General features: G+C 39.7%; 1 protein-coding gene across 12 annotated transcripts in view; it reads left to right on the top strand.

The window, feature by feature from the left end:
* Positions 1–23,743, top strand: part of LOC309664718 (uncharacterized protein) — a 331,041-nt gene that overhangs the window by 8,580 nt on the left and 298,718 nt on the right. For 3 of the 12 annotated variants that reach the window (XR_014265999.1, XM_082470459.1, XM_082470458.1), the window contains exon 4: positions 1,095–1,292. The exons of 7 other annotated variants lie outside the window; for them this stretch is intronic. Coding sequence is in view for 3 of the 5 variants with exons in the window: in XM_082470459.1 (XP_082326585.1) it covers positions 1,095–1,288 (194 nt within the window). In the remaining 2 variants the exon portion in view is untranslated. Of the gene's footprint in view, positions 1–1,094; positions 23,031–23,743 lie in introns of those variants that run through there. 2 more of the 12 variants (XM_082470457.1, XR_014266001.1) reach the window with 2 other exon arrangements.

Genomic DNA, 23,743 nt, shown 5'->3' with positions numbered 1-23,743 from the left:
TTGCAGCTCTGTCATGATGCTGGATTGAAACCTTGACAAGTCACCAGTTAGGTTAGAAAGAAGTTGAGAACACGGGTTTGTGGAGTTCAATGATCCTGAGTGTGAACCCTGCTCTCCTAGTGAGCCTGAGCCTCTACATTAACCGCTTTGAGACTCAGTAACCTCATCTGTGAAATGGAGATAAAATGCCCACCTCATGTGATCATTACAGCAATTAAATGCAATCACGCATGGGAAGCGCTGAGTAACTTACCTCTAGCAATTACTTTTCTGTGAATTTTGTTTTCTCAACTGTACGCTAAAGATAGTCAACGCTTTTCCTGCTTCGGGGAGTTGCTGTAAGGGTCTCAAAAGTGAATGCATGTAAAATGTTGTATAATTTTTAAAAGACATTATGAGAAAGTCATCCTTATTAGTATTCTTATGCTATTATTGTGTGTGTGTATGTGTGTGTGTGTGTGTGTGTGTGTGTGTGTGTGAATAGACTCTAGAATGTTGTGGTCCCTTTAGTCTATTGCATAGCACCACTGTACTGTAGAGGTGGCTACAGAAGGTATGTGGAATTGAGTTAAATCCACGCTGACCCCTGGGCATATCATGAAATCTATGTTCTCAAGATAAATCCAGGTTATCAGCTTGTTGACTTGTAACTTTTTTTTTCTTTTCATTTTTCTATAAAAGCAGAATGTAGACAAGGGCAAATGCATTCTTGCCAGGTAATAAGGGGTTTGGGTTATGGAACAGCAGGTGAGCTGGCTTTCACTGTACTGTCCATGTGCAATTACAGTCTATAAAATATCTCTACTTAATATGTACCTCTGGATATGGACTTTTCTCCTTTATGATTCAGTCTATTCAAAGATTTGTGGAAGGACCTTTCTTGACAGTTAGGCAGGGTTGGGGGTCATCGTGTGAATTGATTTGAAAGGCACTGACCGTGTTCCCCAGTTATCCCTCCCACGGCTTTACAGTCCCTAGAATTTAATCATTAAAACTGATTCCTATGGGTCTTGACAGGATTTCAGTGATAGAAATAAAATGCAAGAGCTAGAAGTACCTTAGATATCATTTGATGCAACTCCCTTATTCTATAGGTGAGAAAACTGAGGCCCTATGGGAAGATTCTTCCTTCCCTCCAAGGTCAAACATTAAATTACAGACTGAGTCCAATCTAAATGTCCAGTCTCTCGGCGTCCTGTCTGGCAAGCATCCTCTTGACCAAACAACTTTCCTGATGCTCGGAGGTCCCAAGAACCCAAGAGGAGCCTCCGTCTGCATTCATCCCTGAGAAAGTAAGAACTTCAGCTTATTCTTTGACTATTTTTGGTGCCCCGACTGTCCTCAGGATGAAGTAGAGATGCTGATGTTTTATGTTTCTTTTAAAGAGAGAGCCCGACTTGCTGAAACATAAAAATTAAAAAATCACAAATATAACAGCTTTTTATAAAGGAGATTATCTAGCAGAAAATTCATTCCCCTGCAGGGGAAATGGGATTAAACAAGTGATGAGGCAAAGGCATGAATCAGCAGTGATCGTTTTTAAACTGAGAAGTGGACGGGTTTGTGCTCTGCAGAACGAAACGGCAGGTGAACTGTTATCAAATGCAAAAACATATTTCCTCTGCAAGTACAGAAATGCAGTCTTGCCTACACATCGAAGATGAAATGGAGAAATGCAGAGAATCTGTCAGTAAGGGAGTGGGGAGATTGTACCAAATAATAATGGTTGAGATGTTGCACACCTACGGTGTGCTAAGAACTCCATACATGAGACCTTAATTATTGCAATAACTATATTGAAGCCTATATCCTAATTATCCCCATTTCACAGATGAGAAAACTGAGGCTTGGAAACTTGACCAAAGTCACAAAGCTAATGGTTGCCAAAAGAGGATATGAAACCAGATCAATGTGATTTCCAAAACCCCAGTAATCTGAACAGCTTCCAAATCAGCTTTCTTCACCTCTTAAATGGGTATCGTGAAGATAAAAATGAGTCTATGAGGATGAAAACATTGATAGGAGCATGACACAAACCACTGCTATCATACTACAATATTTGTGGGCACGTCTCACTAAGAACAAGATTGACATAGAAAATCATGTTTGTGTGTACATTTGGAGGAAAGATTAGAAAACCCTTTGAGAGGATTTCTGTAACGGTCATTAAGTAATATAAGTAATGGCTTCTGCAGGAAGAGAAGTTGCATTTAGGTATTATTAAATACATTTTAATCACATTTAACTCACAGGAAAAATATCCAATTTGTGAGATAGAACTGCATTAAGGGAAGGAATTTTTGCTTTCTTCGGTTATACAGATTGACCAACAAGGTTCAAAGGAGAGAGACATGGGCCAAAAAGAAGAGCCCTGGGCTAGGGGGCACCTTGGTTCTGCTCCCAACCAACTGTGTGACTCGGAGCAAATCCCTTTGCCTCTCTGAACCTCAGTCTTTTCATCTTTCATCGGGTTAAATGCTTGCTCAGGTCCATGCAAGTCAAAGTTCTACAAAATGTACCAGCTCATTCTGCTGATCTCTACATAGCCTGAAAGAGGTAGCCAGCAAGTGGTCCCATACATTTGTGAAAAAGGCACCACGCCAAGCTCTGAAGGGGTCCTTAAGATAAAGGAGGCAGCATCCAGCTGTGTTGATTGCTGGAGCAGAGGGAGTGCAAAGCCCCACAGGAGACCCGTTGACTTGGAAAAGTTTCTTGTCCATGGTCATTTTCAGTAAAAATATAAAAGAATCTCAATTCGTCTTCTCCCTTATTATTTTCTTACTTTCCAAAGAATTGAAAGGCAAGACCAAGGAGCAGCATTTCCAGGGGCGAGTTGTTAGGCAAGAAGAAAGAAGTATTAATACTTCTCACCTGTTCTAACCTGCAGAGAGCATCGCTGTCTTCCCAGCAGGTACAGGGGAAGCAGGCAGGGGAGCAGAGTACAGCTGGACCCCCTTGCTTTGAAAAATCATTTCTGAAGTTATAAATCAAGGTGGACCAGACAAACCGCAGACCCAGTTATTGCAGGAGCCAATCTGGCAACAAGTCCTGATCTCCTTCCCTCCTCTTTTCTTTCTCTACCTGTTCTTCTGTTCAACTCCCTCCTTTAATTCCCTGCTCGGCTGCGTTCTTACTGTGTTTCCATCTCACTGTCCCTGACAGGACCCTCCTCTCTCTTCCTGCTTCCCTCTTCCTCTCTTCTGTTTTCTCTCTCTCCCCCACTCTCTCTCCCCTGCCTTCCTCTTTTTCTCCCTATTTCTCTTCTCTCCCTGAACTCTGCGTCTCCATTTGTCTCCTTTTTTATTCCTCCTGTCTCGGTCCCCTCATCCTCAAATTTGCCTTTCTTCTTTTCTCCCTCTCTCCATCCCTTCAATGCAATTAACGCTATTACCTTGCTGCATCTCTTTAAGTGATGCTTAACCTAAGACAGGTATCACTGATGGCAATCAGTGAGTCAATATGGTAATTTGTTAGAAAGTCTTTCCTTTATTATTAATACTTTAACCAGCACCCTTTGTATTCACTGAGATATTTTCATCCCTTAAAATTTCACAAAGCTAAAGCATCTTCACTCTCCTTTACTTACAAACATCACACATTGTGAATATCACACATTGTGAATGCAGACATTTCATAAAATATGGCCACATTGAGTCTCCTAAGGCAGTAGGGAAATCCAGGGGTTCTCAAGTTATGAAATATTCAGCTGGTCTACACTTACTACTTTAATTGTGGGCAATGGTGTGCAAATGCATGTATGGATTTGCTATTTCCTTTCTGGAAAGTCAGTTTGGGGACATCTTCTCTTCGGAATTTGCCAGCAGAAAAGGAAAGTGACGATCCAGAGATTTCATATGACACCTATTCATTGCTACACTCTGGGTTAGACATTGATAAGTGAGCCTCATACAGATTATTTTACTTAACCCTCACAATTATCCCATGCATAGATATTATTTCCATTTTACAGATGAGTAACACTTGGGGAGGTTAGGAACTTTCCCAGGGTTAGACAGTTGGGGGATGACAGAACAAAAGACGGTCGCTTGTGCAACTGAGACCAAGCATACCTGAAGCAGTATTTAAATTGAGTCTAACAGCCCTTTCTGTGAAACCTATACCTAAGGGGCTACACAGCTTAACTGTGTTCTTCTCTTAGGTGGAGCCCATTAGTCTTTCCAGGATTCAGTTTTTCATTGGCAGCATGGAGTAAAGAGAGCTTACGTTACCCCACAATAACATGGACTGTTGGCTCTTAGCTCGTGGCCTGCAATTTCTAGAAATTCCTTCCTTTGGCCACAGAAGACCCGCAGGTGGATTCAGACACACAAATCTTAGCTGACTTGGCCAACAACCAAAGAAATCTTGGAAATAGCACAACCCAAAAATGTTGACGCAGAGATTGAATCTCTTCCCCCCCCAACCCCCCCCCGTCTCGTGTGTGTGTAGAGATGGATACAGAGAGAGAGAAAACAAATCATCTATCATTTACTGGATGATATGTACTAAGAACTCTGCTAGAGATTTTTAAATCCATTATCACATTTTATCATTTTGATGACCCTGCAAAGTAATCATTATTCTCCCCACTTTATAAATAATAAAATCGAGGTTTAGAGAGGTGAAGGAACTCTCCATAGGTCAAAGAGATAACCATGGGGTCCCAGGGTTCTCCCACTCTTCTTCCTGCCTCAAAGGCCCACGGCAGGAAGCTCTTCCTCAGGTTGGAAATCCACCCTTATAACCCTTTGTGTTCGCATCCTTATTTCAGTCTATAGGCTTGGGATTCAGAGACGTTGACTGAGTTGCTGAAGTTCATGTGGCAAGTGAGGGCCAGTTCACATCCCTACACACACACACACACACACACACACACACACACACACACACACACACACACACACTCCTATTTTGATTCCTATGGATTGAGGAGAAACTGGAGAGAGATTGAAAACAAACTTTGGTCATTTTTAATTTATCATCTTAGAGAATTTTTACATAACATTATATAGTATTTTCCCCTCTTTCTTACACCTAGAATTGCAACAAGCCAAGATCAGGGGAATGGGAGAAAAATCTATTAAAAACAAGATCCTTGCTACTTTATGGTACTTAAAAGCAATAAATATTCTTGCCCACAATGCTAAAAATCTCAAATAGCCAGTGGGTCAATACTGTTTTCCTGGTTAGGATGGTAATAAATCTTTATTCCTTCTGAGTCAAAATAAGGAAGGGGTTTTATTCATGAATTCCATGACCTGGGACTGTGACATTTTCAAAACAAACACGGCTGGAGTGAAGAGTTTCTCCACCAAGTATGTTTATGTGCCCTCCTCCAACCTGCTTGCCTCACCAGCAAATCTTCTGTGCTTGCGTGGTCTTTTTATTAATGCAACAGCAAGCTCCTGCTCCTGCGCCATAGTGACAGAAAGGTGTCGGGAGCCACTCTTCTCTTCACCATCCCTGCAGCCGATACATTCTCTGTTCTGGTGGAAAACAGAAGGATTTAACTCTAGGCCTCTCAAACTCATCTTCTTTCTCAAAAGCTGTTGCTTGACATGGAAGACATTGTTATCACCCATCATGATTTTTTTTTTTTCCTTTTTAATCCAGTCTAATGTCTTCATTATTATCCTTTTGAAAGTGGGCGTTTTTCCAAATTCAGATCTAGCATTGACTTTGTGTTCGTCTGTAATCAACACTGCTTCTTTCGGAAGCTGGATTGCCTCTGGCCCCTTTGCAAGTAGGGATATAGAGTCAGACTTTCACACAAACCCAGGGGAAGGCAGAGCTCATGTGTTGAGCCTTTCCCTTTGGGGGCTCGTTCAAGGGAAGCTGTGTGACCTTCGGGAAGTCATTTCATTCTCTGGACCTCAGTTTTCTCATTTCTACAAACGAGTAGAAATTTGCTCTTAGAGTAGAAATCTGCTATTTTTCAGAGCTCCACTGTCCCTGTACACTTTGTATCAACTCCTGTTTGGTTCATCAGTCCTGGGGGGAAAGTGGAGATACGGTAAAAGCAGCAGCTTCTTGAAAGTTGAGCTGCTCTGATAAACCCACTCTCCTCCCTTTGGCAAGAAGCATGATCTTCCTCTGCCTCTTTAGAATTGATTTGATACGTAAAGCTTGTGCTAAGTTCCATTTGCCTCAAAAACACCACTCTTGTTGGGGTGACTCCGGAGTGACTTTAACATTTAGCTAACACAGCACAATGTGTATCAGGCTAGCTTAGAGATAAACACATGAATGTTCATAAGACAGACACAAAAACAGCAACATTCTGAAAGATTTCTGGTCCAAGTTACTCCTATGCAACAATGCACATTTTATTTTCTATAGGGGAAAAACACCTCAGAGAATGGGCTTGCTGAATAAGGTAGACCCTTTTCATGCTTATTTATTGAATCACAGGTAGGCTGTGGGAAGCTTTATGCTAAAAAGGGCTCAGGGTAAAGAGTGAGGATTGTCAAGAGTAGCTGCATACCTGTGAATAACACTAGAGAAAAATTGCTGGTTAAAATGAAGACTGTATAGCAAACCTCATTGCTTATTATGCCACTATATTCTCAATTCATTATTCAGTGCCACTCTTGTAAATTTGTACTACATTGCATTATTTTTCTTTGGGAAACCTAGGCTGGGTGAGAAGGGCTAGGGTTATACTGAATTTGGAATTCATGAACAATGCTGGGTCTTTACAATGGCTAGAAGGCCAAGCTAGGACTCAGAGGCAGTGCAAAGCTCCTGCCCTGGTTTCAGTGGAGAGACTGAACCTGGGTCAGAGAATTCAGGATCAGTTGCCAACATTCACAGTGGATCACAGGACTTGTGAAAAGTGATGGGTCTCAGCAACTGTCAATAGGTCGAAGGCACAGATCTGACTACCCAAAGCAAAATCTCAGTACCTCTGTTTAGCAGGGGAGGGAAAAAAGAAACAGGTGATGGAGAGATGGATGGGACAAGTGAGCATAGTGACACAAGCCCACATCACACTGCTTTTGTTTCTGAAATTACATCCTGATGGAGAGGGATCCTAACTCATCATCTGGCCTCAATTCCAATGAGATTCTACCTTATTCTAAAGAGTCAAGAATGGCATTCATGGTTATATACATAAATAGTGTATCTACAGGCTAAAGAAGAAATATGATCAGGTGCAGAAAAACATTTGACAAAAATCTAACCCCCATTCTTGATAAAAGCTCTCAAAAAGCTAGAAATAGAGGGAAATACCCTCAACTTGGTAAAGAACGTCTACAAAATCTTACAGCAAATATCATACTTAATTGTGAAAAACAATGCTTTCCCCCAAGACAGGAACAAAGAAATAGTGTCCACTTTCACCATCCTTATTCACATAGTACTGAAAGTTCTAACCAGTGCAATGAGGCAAGAAAAAAAATCAAAGGCATACAGATGGGAAAGGAAGATAAAACTACCCTTATTTACAAATGACATGATGGTCTACATAGAAAATCCCACAAAAAAACTAGAACTAATAAATTAATTCAATACCATCACAAGAGACAATGTCAATGCACAAAAATCATTCCCATTTCTATGTATTAACAATGAACATGTGGAAACAGAAATTAAAAACACAATACTTACCATTTGCTCCAAAGAAAATGAAATAATTAAATATGAATCTAACAAAAAATGTACAGAATCTGTATGTTGAAAATTACAAAATGTTGCTGAAATAAATCAAAGAAGATCTAATTGAATGGAGAGACATTCTGCTCTGTGAATGATCCAGCATAGAGAATCAAATGACAAGGTGTAGACTGGGAGAAAATATTTGCAAACAACGTATCCTACAAGAATATTTTGTCTAGAATATAGAAGGAACTCTCAAAATACAATGGTTAAAACAAAACAAAACAACCCAATTTAGAAAATGGGCAAAAGACATAGACACTTCACTGAAGAGTGCAAATAAGCACATGAAAAGACATTCAGCATCACTATTAAGGAAATGCAAACTAAAACCACAATGAGATGTCTCTACACACTTATCAGAATAGCTAAAATTAAAAATAGTGATAACACCAAATGCTGGCAAGGATGTGGAGAAACTAGATCACATGTACCTTGCTGGTGGGAGTGAAAATTTTACAGCCTCTCTGGAAATGAGTATGGCATTTTCCTGTAAAGTTAATCATGCACTTACCAAGAAACCTACCAATTGAACTTGAACATTTATCTCAGAGAAATGAAAACAATTTTACACAAAAACTTGTACATAAATGTTCATGGCTGCTTATTCTTAATATTATTATATATTCAAAATAATCCAAACCTGGAAACAATCCAAATGTCCTTCAGCAGATGAATGATTAAACAAAATAGAACAAAACAAAACTCTGTTATAGCCATACCATGGCTATACCATAGCAATGAAAAAGAAAAACTATTGGTTCACAAAACAGCTTAGATAGATCTCGGGGGAACTGTGCTGTGCAAAAGAAGCCAACCTCTCAAGATTACATACTGCATGATTCTATTTATATAACACAAATTGACAAAATTATAGCAATGGAGAACAGATTAAGGGTTGCCAGGATTTAGAGAGAAGGGAGGGAAGGTGGGAGGAGGGGAGAGTCAGAGGAGGCTGTCTTTTTGGAGAGTTTTCCTTGGAGATTGGTATGTTCCACTGGTGATGTCAGGATTTCAGCTTGGGAAAAAAACAGTTCTGAAGGCTACAGCCTTTAGGGACCATGGATCATGCCCTAGAGGAAGGACAGATGGCATGCTGGAGAGTGAAGGAAGGTCATGTAACCAGATGGTGAGAACTTCAGAGGTTAAGGAAGGTACCTGAGAGCAAAACAGAATTCCAGTCCTGTCTCCCATGTGATAAGAGGCAGACCATGTCAGATAAATCAGAGCAGTGTTTCCCTAAATGACAGTGATCCCTACACAGTCATCAAGATATTTTTCCAATCTACATTCTACCTCTTCTATTTTTTTTAAATTTATTTATATTATTTATTTATTTTTGGCTGCATTGGGTCTTCGTTGCTGCACGCGGGCTTTCTCTAGTTGCGGTGAGCGGGGGCTATCTTCTTTGCAGTGCGCGGGCTTCTCATTGCGGTGGCTTTTCTTGTTGCAGAGCATGGGCTCTAGGCACACGGGCTTCAGTAGGGCTCTAGAGCACGGGCTCAGTAGTTGTGGTGCACGGGCTTCATTGCTCCGCGGCATGTGGGATCTTCCCGGACCAGGGCTCGAACCCGTGTCCCCTGCACTGGCTGGCGGATTCTTAACCACTGTGCCACCAGAAAAGCCCACTGTACCTCTACTATTATATCTTCAGTGTCTTTGTTCACACTGGCTGAGATCTAAGATAATAAATATTTGCATAAAATAAGAATTCTGCCTGTGTACTACCTAAAGCCATCTGGTGCCCCATCAGTTGTACATATAACACACTTTGTGATAAAAAAGAGAGAGAGAGATTCAGAGAAAGGGCAAAGGGCATTCTGAGCAGAGGAAACAGCCTGAGCTAGAGCACAGAAGCATGAAGGAGCATGATGTATTCAGAGCCAAGAGTGACTGGAGGATGCTTACAGGAGGGGAAGATAAAAGATGTGGTGGGCGATGGGGCTGGAAAAGAAAGGTCAGGGTGGATTGTGGAGGAAGGGATCGAAAGAGTCAAAGTCCACTCCACTCCTTTTGTTATCTCTCGCTCAGGCAGAAGGACTGGGCAAGGGTCCTGGGGACTGTGTGTTCTCATTCTCTCCCTGGGCTGCAGGAGTGTAGGCAGTCATGTGTAGCTGTGTTAACACTACACGAGTAAAACCAATCCCCCAGTCCTCGCCGGCTGCACACTTCGCCGCCTCCACCGCTTCCATATGCTGATTTGCATCCAGGCAGGTTGTGTAAACAAGGCTGTTAGGGGACTATAAATAACCACAGTCTGGACTGTGGTTCAATAGTCTGGTCTGGGGAAATCAGAATTTCCAGTTATCTCCCGTGCCAAGATGGAGCCTCTTAAGTGCTCATGGGGTTCGTACCCTCTCCCTCCCAAGATGCTGATGCTGATCCTTAGCGCTGGATGGCTTCCTCCTAATCAGCTCCTCCTCCACTCCTGCCTTCACAACCAGATGCTAACTTGCTGAGTTGTCAAACAGAAACAAGCTCTGTGCTTACTTTGCCTGGGAGGGCTGGGCAGGCAAAAAATAGGTTGTGCTCCCTGAAAAGAGATTCCTCATCTACACATTGCCCTTCTCAAGGTCATGAACTGAATCTTATTCCATCATGTGTACCCCCGTGGCTGACCCAATCTCTGCTTCATGTATGTGACTATCAAAGTTCAGAGTCTATTTAGCCTTGAGTCTGAGTTCAATTCCAGCTTCACTGCTTTGTGACCTTGGGTAAGTTACTTAAACTTTCTGAGCTGTCATTTTATTTTTATCTGTAAAGTGGAGATGATAATTACACCTACCTCTTAGAATTATTGGGAGAAGGAAATTTAGTGGTGTATGCTAAATGCTTAGCATGTTTCTGGGATACAGTAAGTGCTAAATAAATTGTAACTATTTTGAGAACTGTTCTAATGATGGTGATGAGGAGGAGGAGGATGCCAGTGCCAGCTCACTGAGTTAATTCACTGTGCTGATTCCTACACCCATTGTCCCTACAGACCCATTTATAAGATCAGTCTAAAATGATAGGAGGAGAGTAGGGCACAGAAGAATTGAGAGGCATCTTCAGTGTAGTGGTAGAAACTCAGGGCCTGGATGGGCAGGTTCAACTCCTAACACAACCACTTAAAGTTACAAGATTTCTATCAAGTGCTCCAATTTGTAGATCTGTCAGCCCTAAAGCAGAAATCCCAATAACCTGCCTCCTGAGGTTAATGTGAGGACCAAGTTAGATGTAGTTTTTGAAATCTCTGCAGTAGGAGTTATGCCATTCAGGACCTTAATGGTAGCAGACTTGTAGGGAACTCTGGATATAAGAGGTGTAGGAAGCACCTTGAAGATATGAACTTCACTCTGCAAAGTGGAGGGACCTGTAGCCACTCAGTCTCTTTCTGATGTTTGTAGGGTCCTCTGCATAGTCGGCTCTGGATTTGGCCTCTGCTCATCACACTCCTTCTCTCCCTGGCCACACACCAGTTACATGAGCCTTCTCCCTACTCTTTGAATACTTCAAGCTCATTCTACCTCAGGGCCTTTGCCCTTGCTCTCGTCTCCCGGTCTGGAACACCTTCCCCCGGATCATGGCATGGCTGGCTCCTTGACCATTTATGTCTTGGTCCAGTTATTACCTCCTTGAGCATCCTCTCTTGATCCCCAAGCCAATAAGCTTCCAGTCATTTCTTTCACCTTGCCCCTTTTGATTCTCTGCATGACTCTTATCATCTGAACCTGTCGTGTTTATTCATTTTGTTACTCATTTTATCTGGCTTTCCCACTGAAAGTTAAGCTTCATGAGAGCAGGAACTTTGTTTGCTTATTTGCTGCCTAGATCATACCGGGCTGCTCCAGATATGGGTGTTGAAGGGATTGAGCTTGGAAGTAGAGGGAACAAAAGAGAAGGCATTGTCCTTTCCCTGGAGAAGAAACTTGCAGTCTAGATGAAGTCCTAAGATTTACTCAAATTAAATGAGGCATGATACCATGCAATGAGAAATGTGTGAAATTATATTTGAGCTTTATTTTCATGCATCACTTCTGCAGTCACACAATCTTCTTGCATTTGGAGAAGGGCACTCAAGAGGGAAAAAAAAAGGGACCTTCATTACCAGTGGTGTTATTCATATTTAACAGGACATGAAGAGAGGAAGGAAGGGAGATGGTGTCAGTGAAAAAGGGCTCTTTAAAAACAATGCTACTTTGTCACAGGAGTGCAGTCAGAATCCCTCCAATTTGGAGATTTCACTTGTGAGACAGTTGTTCTGTGGCAGCTGCTATGCTAAGCATATTTTTATTCATCATCTCATTTAATCTTCACAATATCCCTGTGATGTAGATATTATCATCATCATCACCATCATTACCATCATCACTACCATCATCATCATCATCACCATCTCATCGTCACCATCATCATAACTACCATCATCATCATCATCACTATCACCATCATCTCCACTATACAAGTAAAGAAGTGATTCCCTCACTTCTAAAACCCATTATATTAACCACCAGTCTACACTGCTTCTTCTGCCTACTGAGTCCTTCTACCCTAACTTGATCATTCTGTATCCCTGCTTTGACCACATCCCAAATTTTAGGCACACAAATACAAAAATGTATCAATCAAAGAAGTTTGTTTTAGGAGGAAGCACAAGGAGGAGGAATTAACATTATTTACCTCAAGATGTCTTATGTAAAGTTCTAATAAAACAAATTCCTCATTGAATTTCTTGCCATGCCAAAACCTTATTCATTTGGATAAATATATCTTTTCTTTAGTAACATGATATGAACTATATCGTATGTTGTATTTCCCTTTTCCCCCTAGCTACCAGGGAACTCAGAATTAAATTCAATATCTGATCCTAGAAAGTATATTCAATCATTCTTTCATTCATATATTCATCCATTTAACAACAGCAAAACAAAAGCAACAACTGTAAATCAATGTATAGTTATAGATATATAGCATAAACAACTTGTTAAGCACTGTATTAACAAAATAGGTCAACTAGAAGTCTGGCAAAAATTTATCTTCTGCTCATTTTAATGTGTTTAACTCTGTCTTTACATTTATTTCACCTGTTCTTCTATTTCTTAAATTTGTCACTAAAATACTTAGGAGAAGTTGGTAGAACACCAACCCTAAATGAACAGAGTCATAATATTATGTTATAATGACATACAAGTGAAAATAGTTTAACCTCATAAGTCCTAGTGTGACAGAAGCACATGTGTAGCATCCTATGTATGTGATTTTATTTTTTAACATTAACAGCCATTTCTTAACAGCAGTCTCATTAGTCAGAGAAGCCTAGAAATTCGTGCTTCTTCAGAGATGGAGCCAATTCACATTTCTTAGTAAAGTGAGGATGTTGGATGTTGAGTAAATACTGACCAATCATTAAAAGTGTATTTGCTGAGAGGCAGTGTGTAGCTGGATGTACGGGAATGTGTATTTCATCACTAAATGACAACAGGCAGCTCTTCCCTTACCAGTTGGTTGCCAAGTCCTATCAACTCTATTCTGAAATGAGTGTTCTGTCTGTCTTCACCACCACAACTTTGGTTCACACCCGCTGAGCTGTTCCTGTGGCTTCCTGTGCCTAGTCAGTACCACCCCCAGCCCCCAGTTGCCGCACTCTGACCTTTGATCTCTTGCATGCCATTTCCGTATTCAAACAACATCTTCCATTCCCAAGAATAAAATCTGGGTTTCTTAGCTTAGCATCTAAAATCCTGTGCAACCAGTCCTACCATGTACACCACCCTCAACTCTGCCACGCTTTGTGGACCAGCCAGTGGTCCTTAGCTCTAGAGAGAGGAAGAGATGTCTGGGATCCCAAGCCCAGAATCTTTGATCTTTGAGCAGCTACCTAAGGTGGCTGCAGATTCCAGATACAGATGCAGAGGAGGCTGAGGACACAGGCTGTACAGTCCAGTGGTTTCACTACCCTCTGGCTGGGTCAGCCTCAGATGCCTATATTTTCTCCTCATAAAATGAGGATAATAAAAGGGCCTAACTCACAGGATGTTATTGCGAGAATTAAATTAGAAAATGCATATAAAGCACTAGCACAGTGCCTGACATATGGTTAGAACTCAGTATGTATCAGTACGATTATCCTTCTCTTATAAGAATTTGCTCCCAGATTCTGTGTGGCCTCCTACTTCTGGTGAGCTATGCTGGACTTGATGCAAAGCATGAAGGTTGAAGTCTACTAAGATATTCACTCAAAGTGAACTCAAGTCCATCCTTGAGCCCTTTCCCCAGTCTGTACCCTAATCCTGGCCCTTGACATCCTACAGTTCTGATGGTACTGGGAGGCATGGAAAGCTAAACCTGAGAAAAATCATCCCTGGTAGGTAAAAGGAAAAAGCATTGTTTCTAAGATGTAGAGCCACCATTCCAGAAAAAGGGTGCCTCTCTATAAGAAGAAAGACCAAATCTGGCTTCCCACTGCATGAACCCAAAGAGGGTGTTTCCAATAACCAAATATGCATTCAAGAGCCACGAATTTACTACCTCTGTTCACCCCAAACAGTGCTTCACTTTTTTATATGTGACCAAATAATGCCTTATCTTTACCCACATTTGAGCTTCTCCTCTTTCTGTGTGGAGAGAGAGCTGTAGCCCACCTTCTCCCCTCCCCCCCCCCACAGTTTAGAAGCTTCCACTAACATACACACCCTTCAGGTTGATGTCAACAAGCTTTCACTGGAGATTCTCATTCACCTAAAGATGCCCCATTCATTCACTTGGCAAATGATTATTGAGCCCTTCTTGGGTGCAAGGCACTGAAAGAGGTATGGAGATACAGGCATACCTTGGAGATATTGTATGTCAGCTTCCAGACCATTGCAATAAAGCAAATATCATGATAAAGCAAGTCACACGAATTTTTTTGTTTCCCAATGCATATTAAAAGTTATGCTTACACTATAGTGTAGTCTATTAAGTGTGCAATGACATTGTCTACAAAAATGTGTGTACCTTAATTTTAAAATACTTTATTGCTAAAAAATGCTAACCATCATCTGACAGCACAAGGTTGCCACAATCCTTCAATTTGTAAAAAACACAGTATCTGTGAAGCACAATAAAATGAGATGTGCCCGTGAAGTAAGTCAGACAGAGAAAGACAAATATCATATGATATCACTCATATGTGGAATCTAATTTTAAAAAGTGATACAGGTGAACTTATTTACAAAACAGAAACAGACTCACAGATTTCAAAAACAAACCTATGGTTACCAAAGGGGAAACGTGGGGTGGGGGGAGGGATAAATCAGGAGCTTGGGACAAACATACACACACTGCTATATATAAAATGGATAACCAACAGGGACCTACCGTATAGCACAGGGAACTCTGCTCAATATTCTGCAATAACCTATATGGGTAAAGAATCTGAAAAAGAATGAATATATGTTTGTGTATAACTGAATCACTTTGCTGTACACCTGAAACTAACACAACATTATAAATCGACTATGCTCCAATAAAATTTAACAAAACAAAACAGAAAAAGAGATGTGCCTGTACAGTAGTAAACAAAATAGACCCAGCTACTGATCTCATGGAGGTACAAAACAATGTAGAAGAGAAACAAACAAACATATAAAAAACACAGAAGTAAAAAGTATGAGATTTGCTATAAATGAACTTATCAAAATGTCATGAGAAGAACAATGTGGGAGATTGAGCCTATATTGGGTGGAGGTTATCAGGTTAGGCCTCCCTGAGGAGAGACTTGAAAGTCAAGTAAAGTTAGAGAGGTCAAAGAAGGCAAGGGTTTCAAGCAGAGGAAACAGCACATGCAAAGGTCCTGAGGGTGGAGCCAGAGAGAGAAGGCCACTGAGGCTAGAGAGTGGTGGGCAGAGAGCAATGGGGCAGAAGAGGACCCTGGGGAGAGAGGCTGGGAGAGATTTCCTATTCACATGCAAGTTGCAATTTGAACGTAACTTCTTCTGTGAAGCTTTCCCAGGCTACCACCCTGTCAGAAATTACTTTGCCTCTTCTGTGGTTCATATCTCAGTTTTATTTGTTTTCTAGAGTGCATGGGCAGTGTTTTGCATGTCTACCTCCTAGTTACTAGAGTGCAAGAGACTTAAGGCAAGGAATTAATCTGCCTCCTCCAGTCCCTCTTACATAGCGCCTAGGACAGAATGTTCAATGAATGTCTGCTGCATTTCTTTTTGAGATACAATGTCAAAGTACAAGTGACTGAGAACATAGAGAGATTTTTAAAAATAGTGTAGATCAGAGTTTTTGCCACTCTTACGGGGTGAAATGTGTTCCATGTTTCCTTATAATTGCCCATCACTCACTGTTCTTCTGTTTTCTTTCCAGCTGTGTTGCCTAATTAATTTCTTATTAACATTTTTCAATCTGAGTAGCTACTAATAACCACCACACCACAAATTACTTGTTTCCAAGATGGCCATTTTATAGGAGGGAGCCACTGAGTACACTGAAGGTTAATAAATAATGAATGACCACAGGGCATTTAGAAGCTAGTAATTTTAAAAAAATATATGGGCCATAAGATAGATGGAATCACCTTGAATCATCAGCACTGGATATCTTTCTACAATGAAATTCTTGTGAATATTAAAATCATTTTTCCCAGTCACTGAGTCTGGTGAGAGGATAGCTATGGTGTGGCAACCTGTAGCCAATATTGGAAAATTCCTCTAACTAGCCATCAGCCTTGCCTGAATACTCCCACTGGCTGTGTGACAGTCTATGGAGAGGATAAATTTTGATTCTGAAAGGTCAAGGGTCAGAATATGGGATGAGGCCATATTTCCCCAGTGTTTCATGAAACACCGGTATAACATTTGATGTAAATGGATGCCTCATATCAATGAATGATCTGTGGTCTAAAAAATGAGAAAATTCTAATTTAAACAAAAAGTAGAGTTTCTTTTCCTGTAAGGCTTTTAAGAGTTTTTGATATCCCACTGTGTATTATGAATTATGTAAATGGGGATACAGTATTCAATGTTTCACAAATATATTTGAACCATAGTTTATTTTTCCAATGTATGTAGATCTATCATAGTGACTCATAATATTGATTGGAGCAGTCACAAGGTCTGAGTATTTTAATCTCTAAAGTAACGACATAAAGTAGAAACATCACAGGCTTTGGATTAGAAGGCCTGTGTTCAAGTCCCTGATGAGCCATTAAACAATATGTCCTTCAGCATGTCACTTAACCTTGAAGCCTCAATTTCCTACCTGTAAAGGAAAGTGAAATCATCAGTTCCAATTTCATTGGCTTAGTGGGATGATTAAATATGTTAATAGACATTAAAGGCCTTTTAAGAGGTGTAAGCACCATATAATTTTTGTTTTTATTATTAATAAAGTTTGATATAAAGACTAAGCATCCAGAGGAGGATAATAGCAAGCTTACCAGAGTAGGGAGATTTAAGGTAGAACCTAGGAAATGAGCAAGGCAGTATTAGGGCTATGAGTACACATGGGCTCATGTGTACTATTCATGTCAGAACCATGAAGAGCTCCAACTGGTGCTACTGCTCTCCCGGACACCTGAATTCCTCTGCTGGGTTCTGTCCTAAGGTAGCCCACCCCTACCTTCTTGGTTTACTCTTCTGGCCTTAATAGAAGATGAGATTTATCCAACAAGGAACTACCATGGCTCACATGGAAGGTCAAGTCTACCTAAAAGAACACAAAGTTTAGAAGGCCTGTCAGTAACCTTTAAGGATCTGGTTGAGTCTGGTGATTGACTTTTCCATACCAGGTATTTGGACCTCGAGCCATATCTATCATGAGTATATCTGCTTTCCTTGAAGTCTTTGGTATGAGGATTGCAAGAAAGTTTGTTCTTTGGTCTCGTCTTGAATCTCCAAATGCTTTGCTCCTTCTCTCTTTCTTACTCAGAAAATTTACTCTCCCACGTTCATCTTGGCCTCATGGATACTTGAACTACTGCCTGTATTTCAATCTCAACACTCATATCTTTGGTTAAGCCAGCCAGAATGGTGACAAGGCCTCCCCATTCCTAAGTCCCATTAGATCATGTAAGTAGTAATCCTTGTCCTGACATGGATCCTTAAAAAAACATCAAGGAGATGTCTGGAATATGCATAGGATTTTAGTTCAGTTAAGTCTGGATGTGTGTGAAATAGCAGGATCACTGATGCACAATTTCAAGTATACTGAATAGTTCCTTCCAAACAGATAAAGGAATTCCTATTATGTTCTCTTTATAGACAGCACTAAAAGGCATAGTATGGAAATTATTTACCAAATCTACCTTTATATACTCAATTCTGTGATGTCAGATCTAGGGACTCTACAAACTACATTTCCTGGACTCCTTTGTCAACTCCCTGGCTTTTTGCTGGGATCTGACAATGGGAGGTACTGGAAAGAGATTGGAAGAAATAAGGAGGAGGAAAGGGACCACTTTCCTATTTGTGCTGTGGCCAAAGTCATCTCAGTGGTATTTGCTCCAGCATCAAGCTTCTTTCTTCACTTCTTGGGGCAGTCGTATCATGCTTCTTCAGAGGTTGTATGGTACTTCTATTTTCAGAGGTCTGACTACCAGCTCTGTGGAGCTCCTCCAGAGAGCTCCAAGATCCTGGTTACGCTAACCTCTTTCCTTCAGTTCCCCACCCCTAAACTTAGTAACTTCTCTCAACATTTATTGTCTATGAAATATTCTTGGTGTTTCCTTGTTTTCTTGTACAGCTCTCTGAAACTGTTAGAACTAATACCCCATGTTAGATAGCCTTTGTTGAAATACATAGTGTGGTTTCTGCTTTCCTGACTGGATCTTGACTGATAAAGTGTATGAAATTATCAATCCCTTCAAACCGTAGCTCAATATCCAAGGCTACAGGATTATACAATTTAGACCCTCGGTGCTTTTTAAACTTTTTTATAGTCATGCACTCATTTTGGAAATACAGTGAATGTTATGGACCCTCCCCCCAGAAACCAAATATAAACAAAATTTTGAATGTAGTACCAAGGGGTTTATGGATTCTTTAAAGTGCCCCCTGTTAATTTCCAGATAACACCCAATCTAAAGAAAAATAAAGGTTTCCCAGAAGGTCATGAAAATTTAAAAAAGGATCATCCTTAATTTTCAATTTAACATTTCTTTAGGCATATACCAAAATTTCCCTATTTAAGAAACTATATAAAGATCTTTACAATTGAGTCACAAGAGTAATTTCATATTTTGATTGATCACTTTGCTTGATCTTATTTGCTCTTCATGACAATTATATAGGTAAGTCACAGAAAATGTTATTTTATTTTATAGTTTATAAAATTCTAAGAAATGTTATGTGAACTACCCATACTCATAAAGCTAGAAATGGCCAAGCCAGTGTTAGAATTTTTTTTTTAAAAAAGACAATAGTTCTGCAATTCTAGAAAACTGTATTACCATAAATACATAGATAGATAGATAAATAGATAAAACTGTGTATTATAGATTTCCAAGTCTTACTTCATATATTCTGGTGTCTGTAGAAAGTATTAAAGATACTGGTCTACAATCCTTCTGAAACTAGACCTAAACTAGGTCCCCCGTAGGAAGACCTGAACTTAGAAGAATGGGTAGATTTTCAGGAAAGGAGATTCCATCATGCAATTTTTTTTTTAAACATGGGCTTTGGAATTAAATAGATCTGGATTCAAATCAAGGTACTGATATTTATCAGCTGTGTTTCCTTATGCAAATGATTCAACATCTTTATCTTCAACTTTCTAGTTCTGTGAAATAGATATAGTAATGTTTAATGACAATTAAGATTAAAAAAGTGTGAAAACATTCAGCACAGTGCCTGGGACACAGTAGGTTCTCAGAGCTCACCTCTTTTTCCTTGCCCTATCCTTTCTAAAGCATTGCAATGATAATTCAGGGATGGGGGCCAGATTCATTATATACTCACGTTAATAATTGTCTCTGCAACTCCAAACTATGCCCTGTTGTTCCTTTATAAAAGCAGATGGGCAATTCTCTCAGTGTGGTAGTCATTATAATGCAGACTTTAATCTTGATATTTTAGTTTCTTTCTTTTTTCTGCTGGTAACACTGGAGCCTCTTCCAGGGGAATGACTAATGCAACTCAGTTCAATATGGAAGCACTTCCAAAATGTTTTTCATTTCCCTGATGAGACTCTTACTCGGCTTTTCGTTCCCACCCTCTTTTACAAGAACCTCCAAGGGGCCATCCTTAATGGAGTCCCTGCAGATATGGTGTTCCGTCAGGGGCTTCTTTCCAGCGCTTCACCAATAACACAGGAATGGGCGAACAGCTCAGCTTTTCCAGGTCCTTAAACATTGCTTAACTATTTTTCAAAGGTTTTGGCATCACTGAAAAAAATCTCAAATGCTTTTGGGGCCAAGGACTGGTTCCATTAATATTTTACACCCTGAATGTTTTAAGGGATTCACTTATTCTGAAGTCATCTGTCAACTTTTCTCTAAGAGCTTTTTGATGCCCCACAAGCTCCCCCAAGCTCTCTGTGGAAATTTCTAAATTTCTTCATCCATCCCCACCTATCCCTTAGCTTCAGACACTACAGATGATGCCAGGAGCTGGGTGTCTAGACTTAAGAATAAAAAAAGACCCTCACAGCAGGACTGGCTCATGGCAAAATTGTTAAGAATATTGTTGAGATCTTTATAAATGAAGAGTTGTGGACTCTGTTTGATTTTCCAGGATGAAAGGATGGGATAAATGGACTGTTTCCCTAATAAGATTGTTATCTTTATGTAGGGATGTGCCTTTTTAATACCAGAAAGACTTTGGATCCTAGCCCAGAAGATCCTACTTCTGAGAGCTCCCTGGAGCAAGCAAGTCTAATAGATGAAACCGTGGGGTTCTGGCCAAGGTGAAGATTTCAGGGGTCTCTGGGAGGAAGGCTTCTTTGTTCCCATTGAGGATGTAATTTGTACTCTTATTGCATGTGGGCTATCTGTGTGTAGGCTAATTTTTGGCTCATGTATCAGATATAAGGACTGCTCAGAAAATCATGTCCAGGTAAAAGTGCCCAATTACACATGGAATATTTCTCCATCATTTTGTTCATCCTCAGTGAGTAATTACCTTGAGGAAAACTGAAGGGGGGACCCAAACCTTCCAATTTCTCTTGTACCTTCCCCTTAAAGGAGAAAATATTTTTACACGCACACACATACATGTGCACACACAGCTTTCTAGGTGGCCTCACTAAGCCAGCATCCAACTTTCATCATCTCTCAAATGCCTTAACCCAGTAGGAAAGCACATGTCTCCAGAAAGCTGATCAAGATTTAATGCTAATATAAACAATGGCAGGATGATAAGAAAACACTTTTGAAGACAGCAATGTCATTCCTCAAATTATGTAACATGGAAGCCCTGTACCAAGAAAAGCACTGTACTAGAAACTAGAAGACCTGGATTCTAATTTCAGCTCCCTTGTTTGCTAGCTGTGTGATCTTGAGTATGTCACTAAACCTCACTGAGCCTTGGAATTTTCATGAGGAAGATGAGAAAATAATTTCTGAACCAAAATTGATGGTGGATCTTTGGAAAAGCTTTGGAATTTAGAATGTAAACTACAGTAATAATAATCTTGTGACACCAGCCAGGCAGATCGTTTTATTCCCATTTTACAGATTGAAGAAATCAAAGCTCAGAAAGATACAATTATTTTTTAATAATTCAGAACTACCAAGAAGCAGAACTGAGACTTGTAACCACACATCCTGAGTTTCTTTTGAATCTTTGCATTGTAACATGCCACTTTTCTCCCACAAAAGAAACAAATTAACTGCGATGTGACTTTCTTATTTTTGTTAGTTACTTGTTTTGTTTTTATTGTGATAAGAACACATAATATGAGATCTACTGTCAACAAAATTATAAGTGTACAATACAGTATTATTAACTGTAGGAATAGCATTGTACAGCAGATCTCTAGAATTTATTTAACTTGCATAATTCAAACTTTATACCTGTTGAATAGCAACTCCTCATTTCCCCCTCACCCCGACCCCTGGCAACCACCATTCTACTCTCCGCTTCTGTGAATCTGACTATTTAAGATACCTCATATGAGTGGGAGCATGCAGTATTTGTCCTTCTGTGACTGGCTTTTTTCACTTAGCACAATGTCCTCAAGGTTCATCCATGTCACATATGGTAAGGTTTCCTTCTTAATTTTTAACCACCTCTTTGTTTCATTGATTTTTCTGCTGTTTTTCTACTCTCTATTTCATTTATCTCTGCTCTAGTTTTTATTATTTCCTTCCTTTTACTAACTTTGAGCTTAGTTTGTTCTTCTTTTTCTAATGCCTTGAAGTATAAAGTCAGGTTGTTTATTTGAAATTTTTCTTCTTTTTCAATGTCGGCATTTATTGCTATAATCTTCTCTCAGTACTGCTTTTGCTTCATCCTCTAGATTTTGGTGTGTTGTGTTTTCATTTTTGTTTGTCTCAAGATATTTTCGAATTTCCCTTTTGATTTATTTTTTGATGCATTGGCTGTTCAGAAATGTGTTGTTTAATTTCCACATATTTGTGAATTTTCCAGTTTTTCTTTTGCTGGTGATTTCTAATTTCATCCCACTGTAGTCAAAAATGATACTTGGTATGACTTCAACATTCTTAAATTTGTTAGGACTCGTTTTATTACTTAACATGTCCTGGAGAATGTTCTTTGTGCACTTAAGAAGAATGTATAATCTCTTGCCATTGGGTGGAATGTTCTATATATGTCTGTTAGGTCTGTTTGGTCTATAGTGTTGTTCAAGTCCGCTGTTCCCTTATTTTCTGTCTGGATGTTCCATCCATTATTGAAAGCGGGTCAATTAAAGTCTCCTACTATTATTGTATTGCTGTCTATTTCTCCTTTCAGTTTTGTCAGTGTTTGCCTTGTATGTTTAGGTGCTCTGATGTTGGGTGCATATAAATTTATAAGTGTTGTATCTTCCTGGTGAATTGACCCCTTTATTATTATACAGTGTCCTTTTTTGTCTCTTGTGAAGTTAAGTTTTTACCACCTTAAAAATAGGCTATTATAACTGCAAGATGTTTTATGTAAGCCCCATGGTAACCACAAAGAAAATACCGTAGAAGATACACAAAAGAAAAAGAGAAAAGAATTAAAGCATATCAATACAAAAAAATCAATAAAACACAAATAAAGACACAAGAGAGGAAAGAAGAACAAAAGGAATACAGGGAATATAGAAAACGATCAACAAAATGACAATAGTAAGTTATTCTCTATCAATAATTACTTTAAATGTAAATGGATTAAACTCACAAATCAAAAGATATAGAGTGGCTGAATGGAATTTCTAAAAAAGATTCAACTAAATACTGTTTATAAGAGACAGACTTTAGAGAAGCAAGAAAAACTACAATCCTGCAGCCTGCGGACCAAAAACCACAGTTACAGAAAGATAGAGAAGATGAAAAGGCAGAGGGCTATATACCAGATGAAGAAACAAGAAAAAACCCCAGAAAAACAACTAAATGAAGTGGAGATAGGCAACCTTCCAGAGAAAGAATTCAGAATAATGATAGTGAAGATGATCCAGGACCTCGGAATAAGAATGGAGGCAAAGATTGAGAAGATGCAAGAAATATTTAACAAAGACCTAGAAGAATTAAAGAACAAACAAACAGAGATGACCAATACAATAACTGAAATGAAAACTACACTAGAAGGAATCAATAGCAGAATAACTGAGGCAGAAGAACGGATAAGTGACCTGGAAGACAGAATGGTGGAATTCACTGCTGCGGAACAGACTAAAGAAAAAAGAATGAAAAGAAATGAAGACAGCCTAAGAGACCTCTGGGACAACATTAAACGCAACAACATTCGCATTATAGGGGTCCCAGAAGGAGAAGAGAGAGAGAAAGGATCAGAGAAAATATTTGAAGAGATTATAGTCGAAAACTTCCCTAACATGGGAAAGGAGATAGCCACCCAAGTCCAGGAAGCGCAGAGAGTCCCATACAGAATAAACCCAAGGAGAAACACGCCGAGACACATAGTAATCAAAGTGGCAAAAATTAAAGACAAAGAAAAATTATTGAAAGCAG

The sequence above is a fragment of the Balaenoptera physalus genome (genome assembly GCF_965194825.1).
Source record: "Balaenoptera physalus genome assembly, chromosome: 7".
Lineage (NCBI taxonomy): Eukaryota > Metazoa > Chordata > Mammalia > Artiodactyla > Balaenopteridae > Balaenoptera > Balaenoptera physalus.
This window is presented reverse-complemented; position numbering and strand designations above follow the sequence as displayed.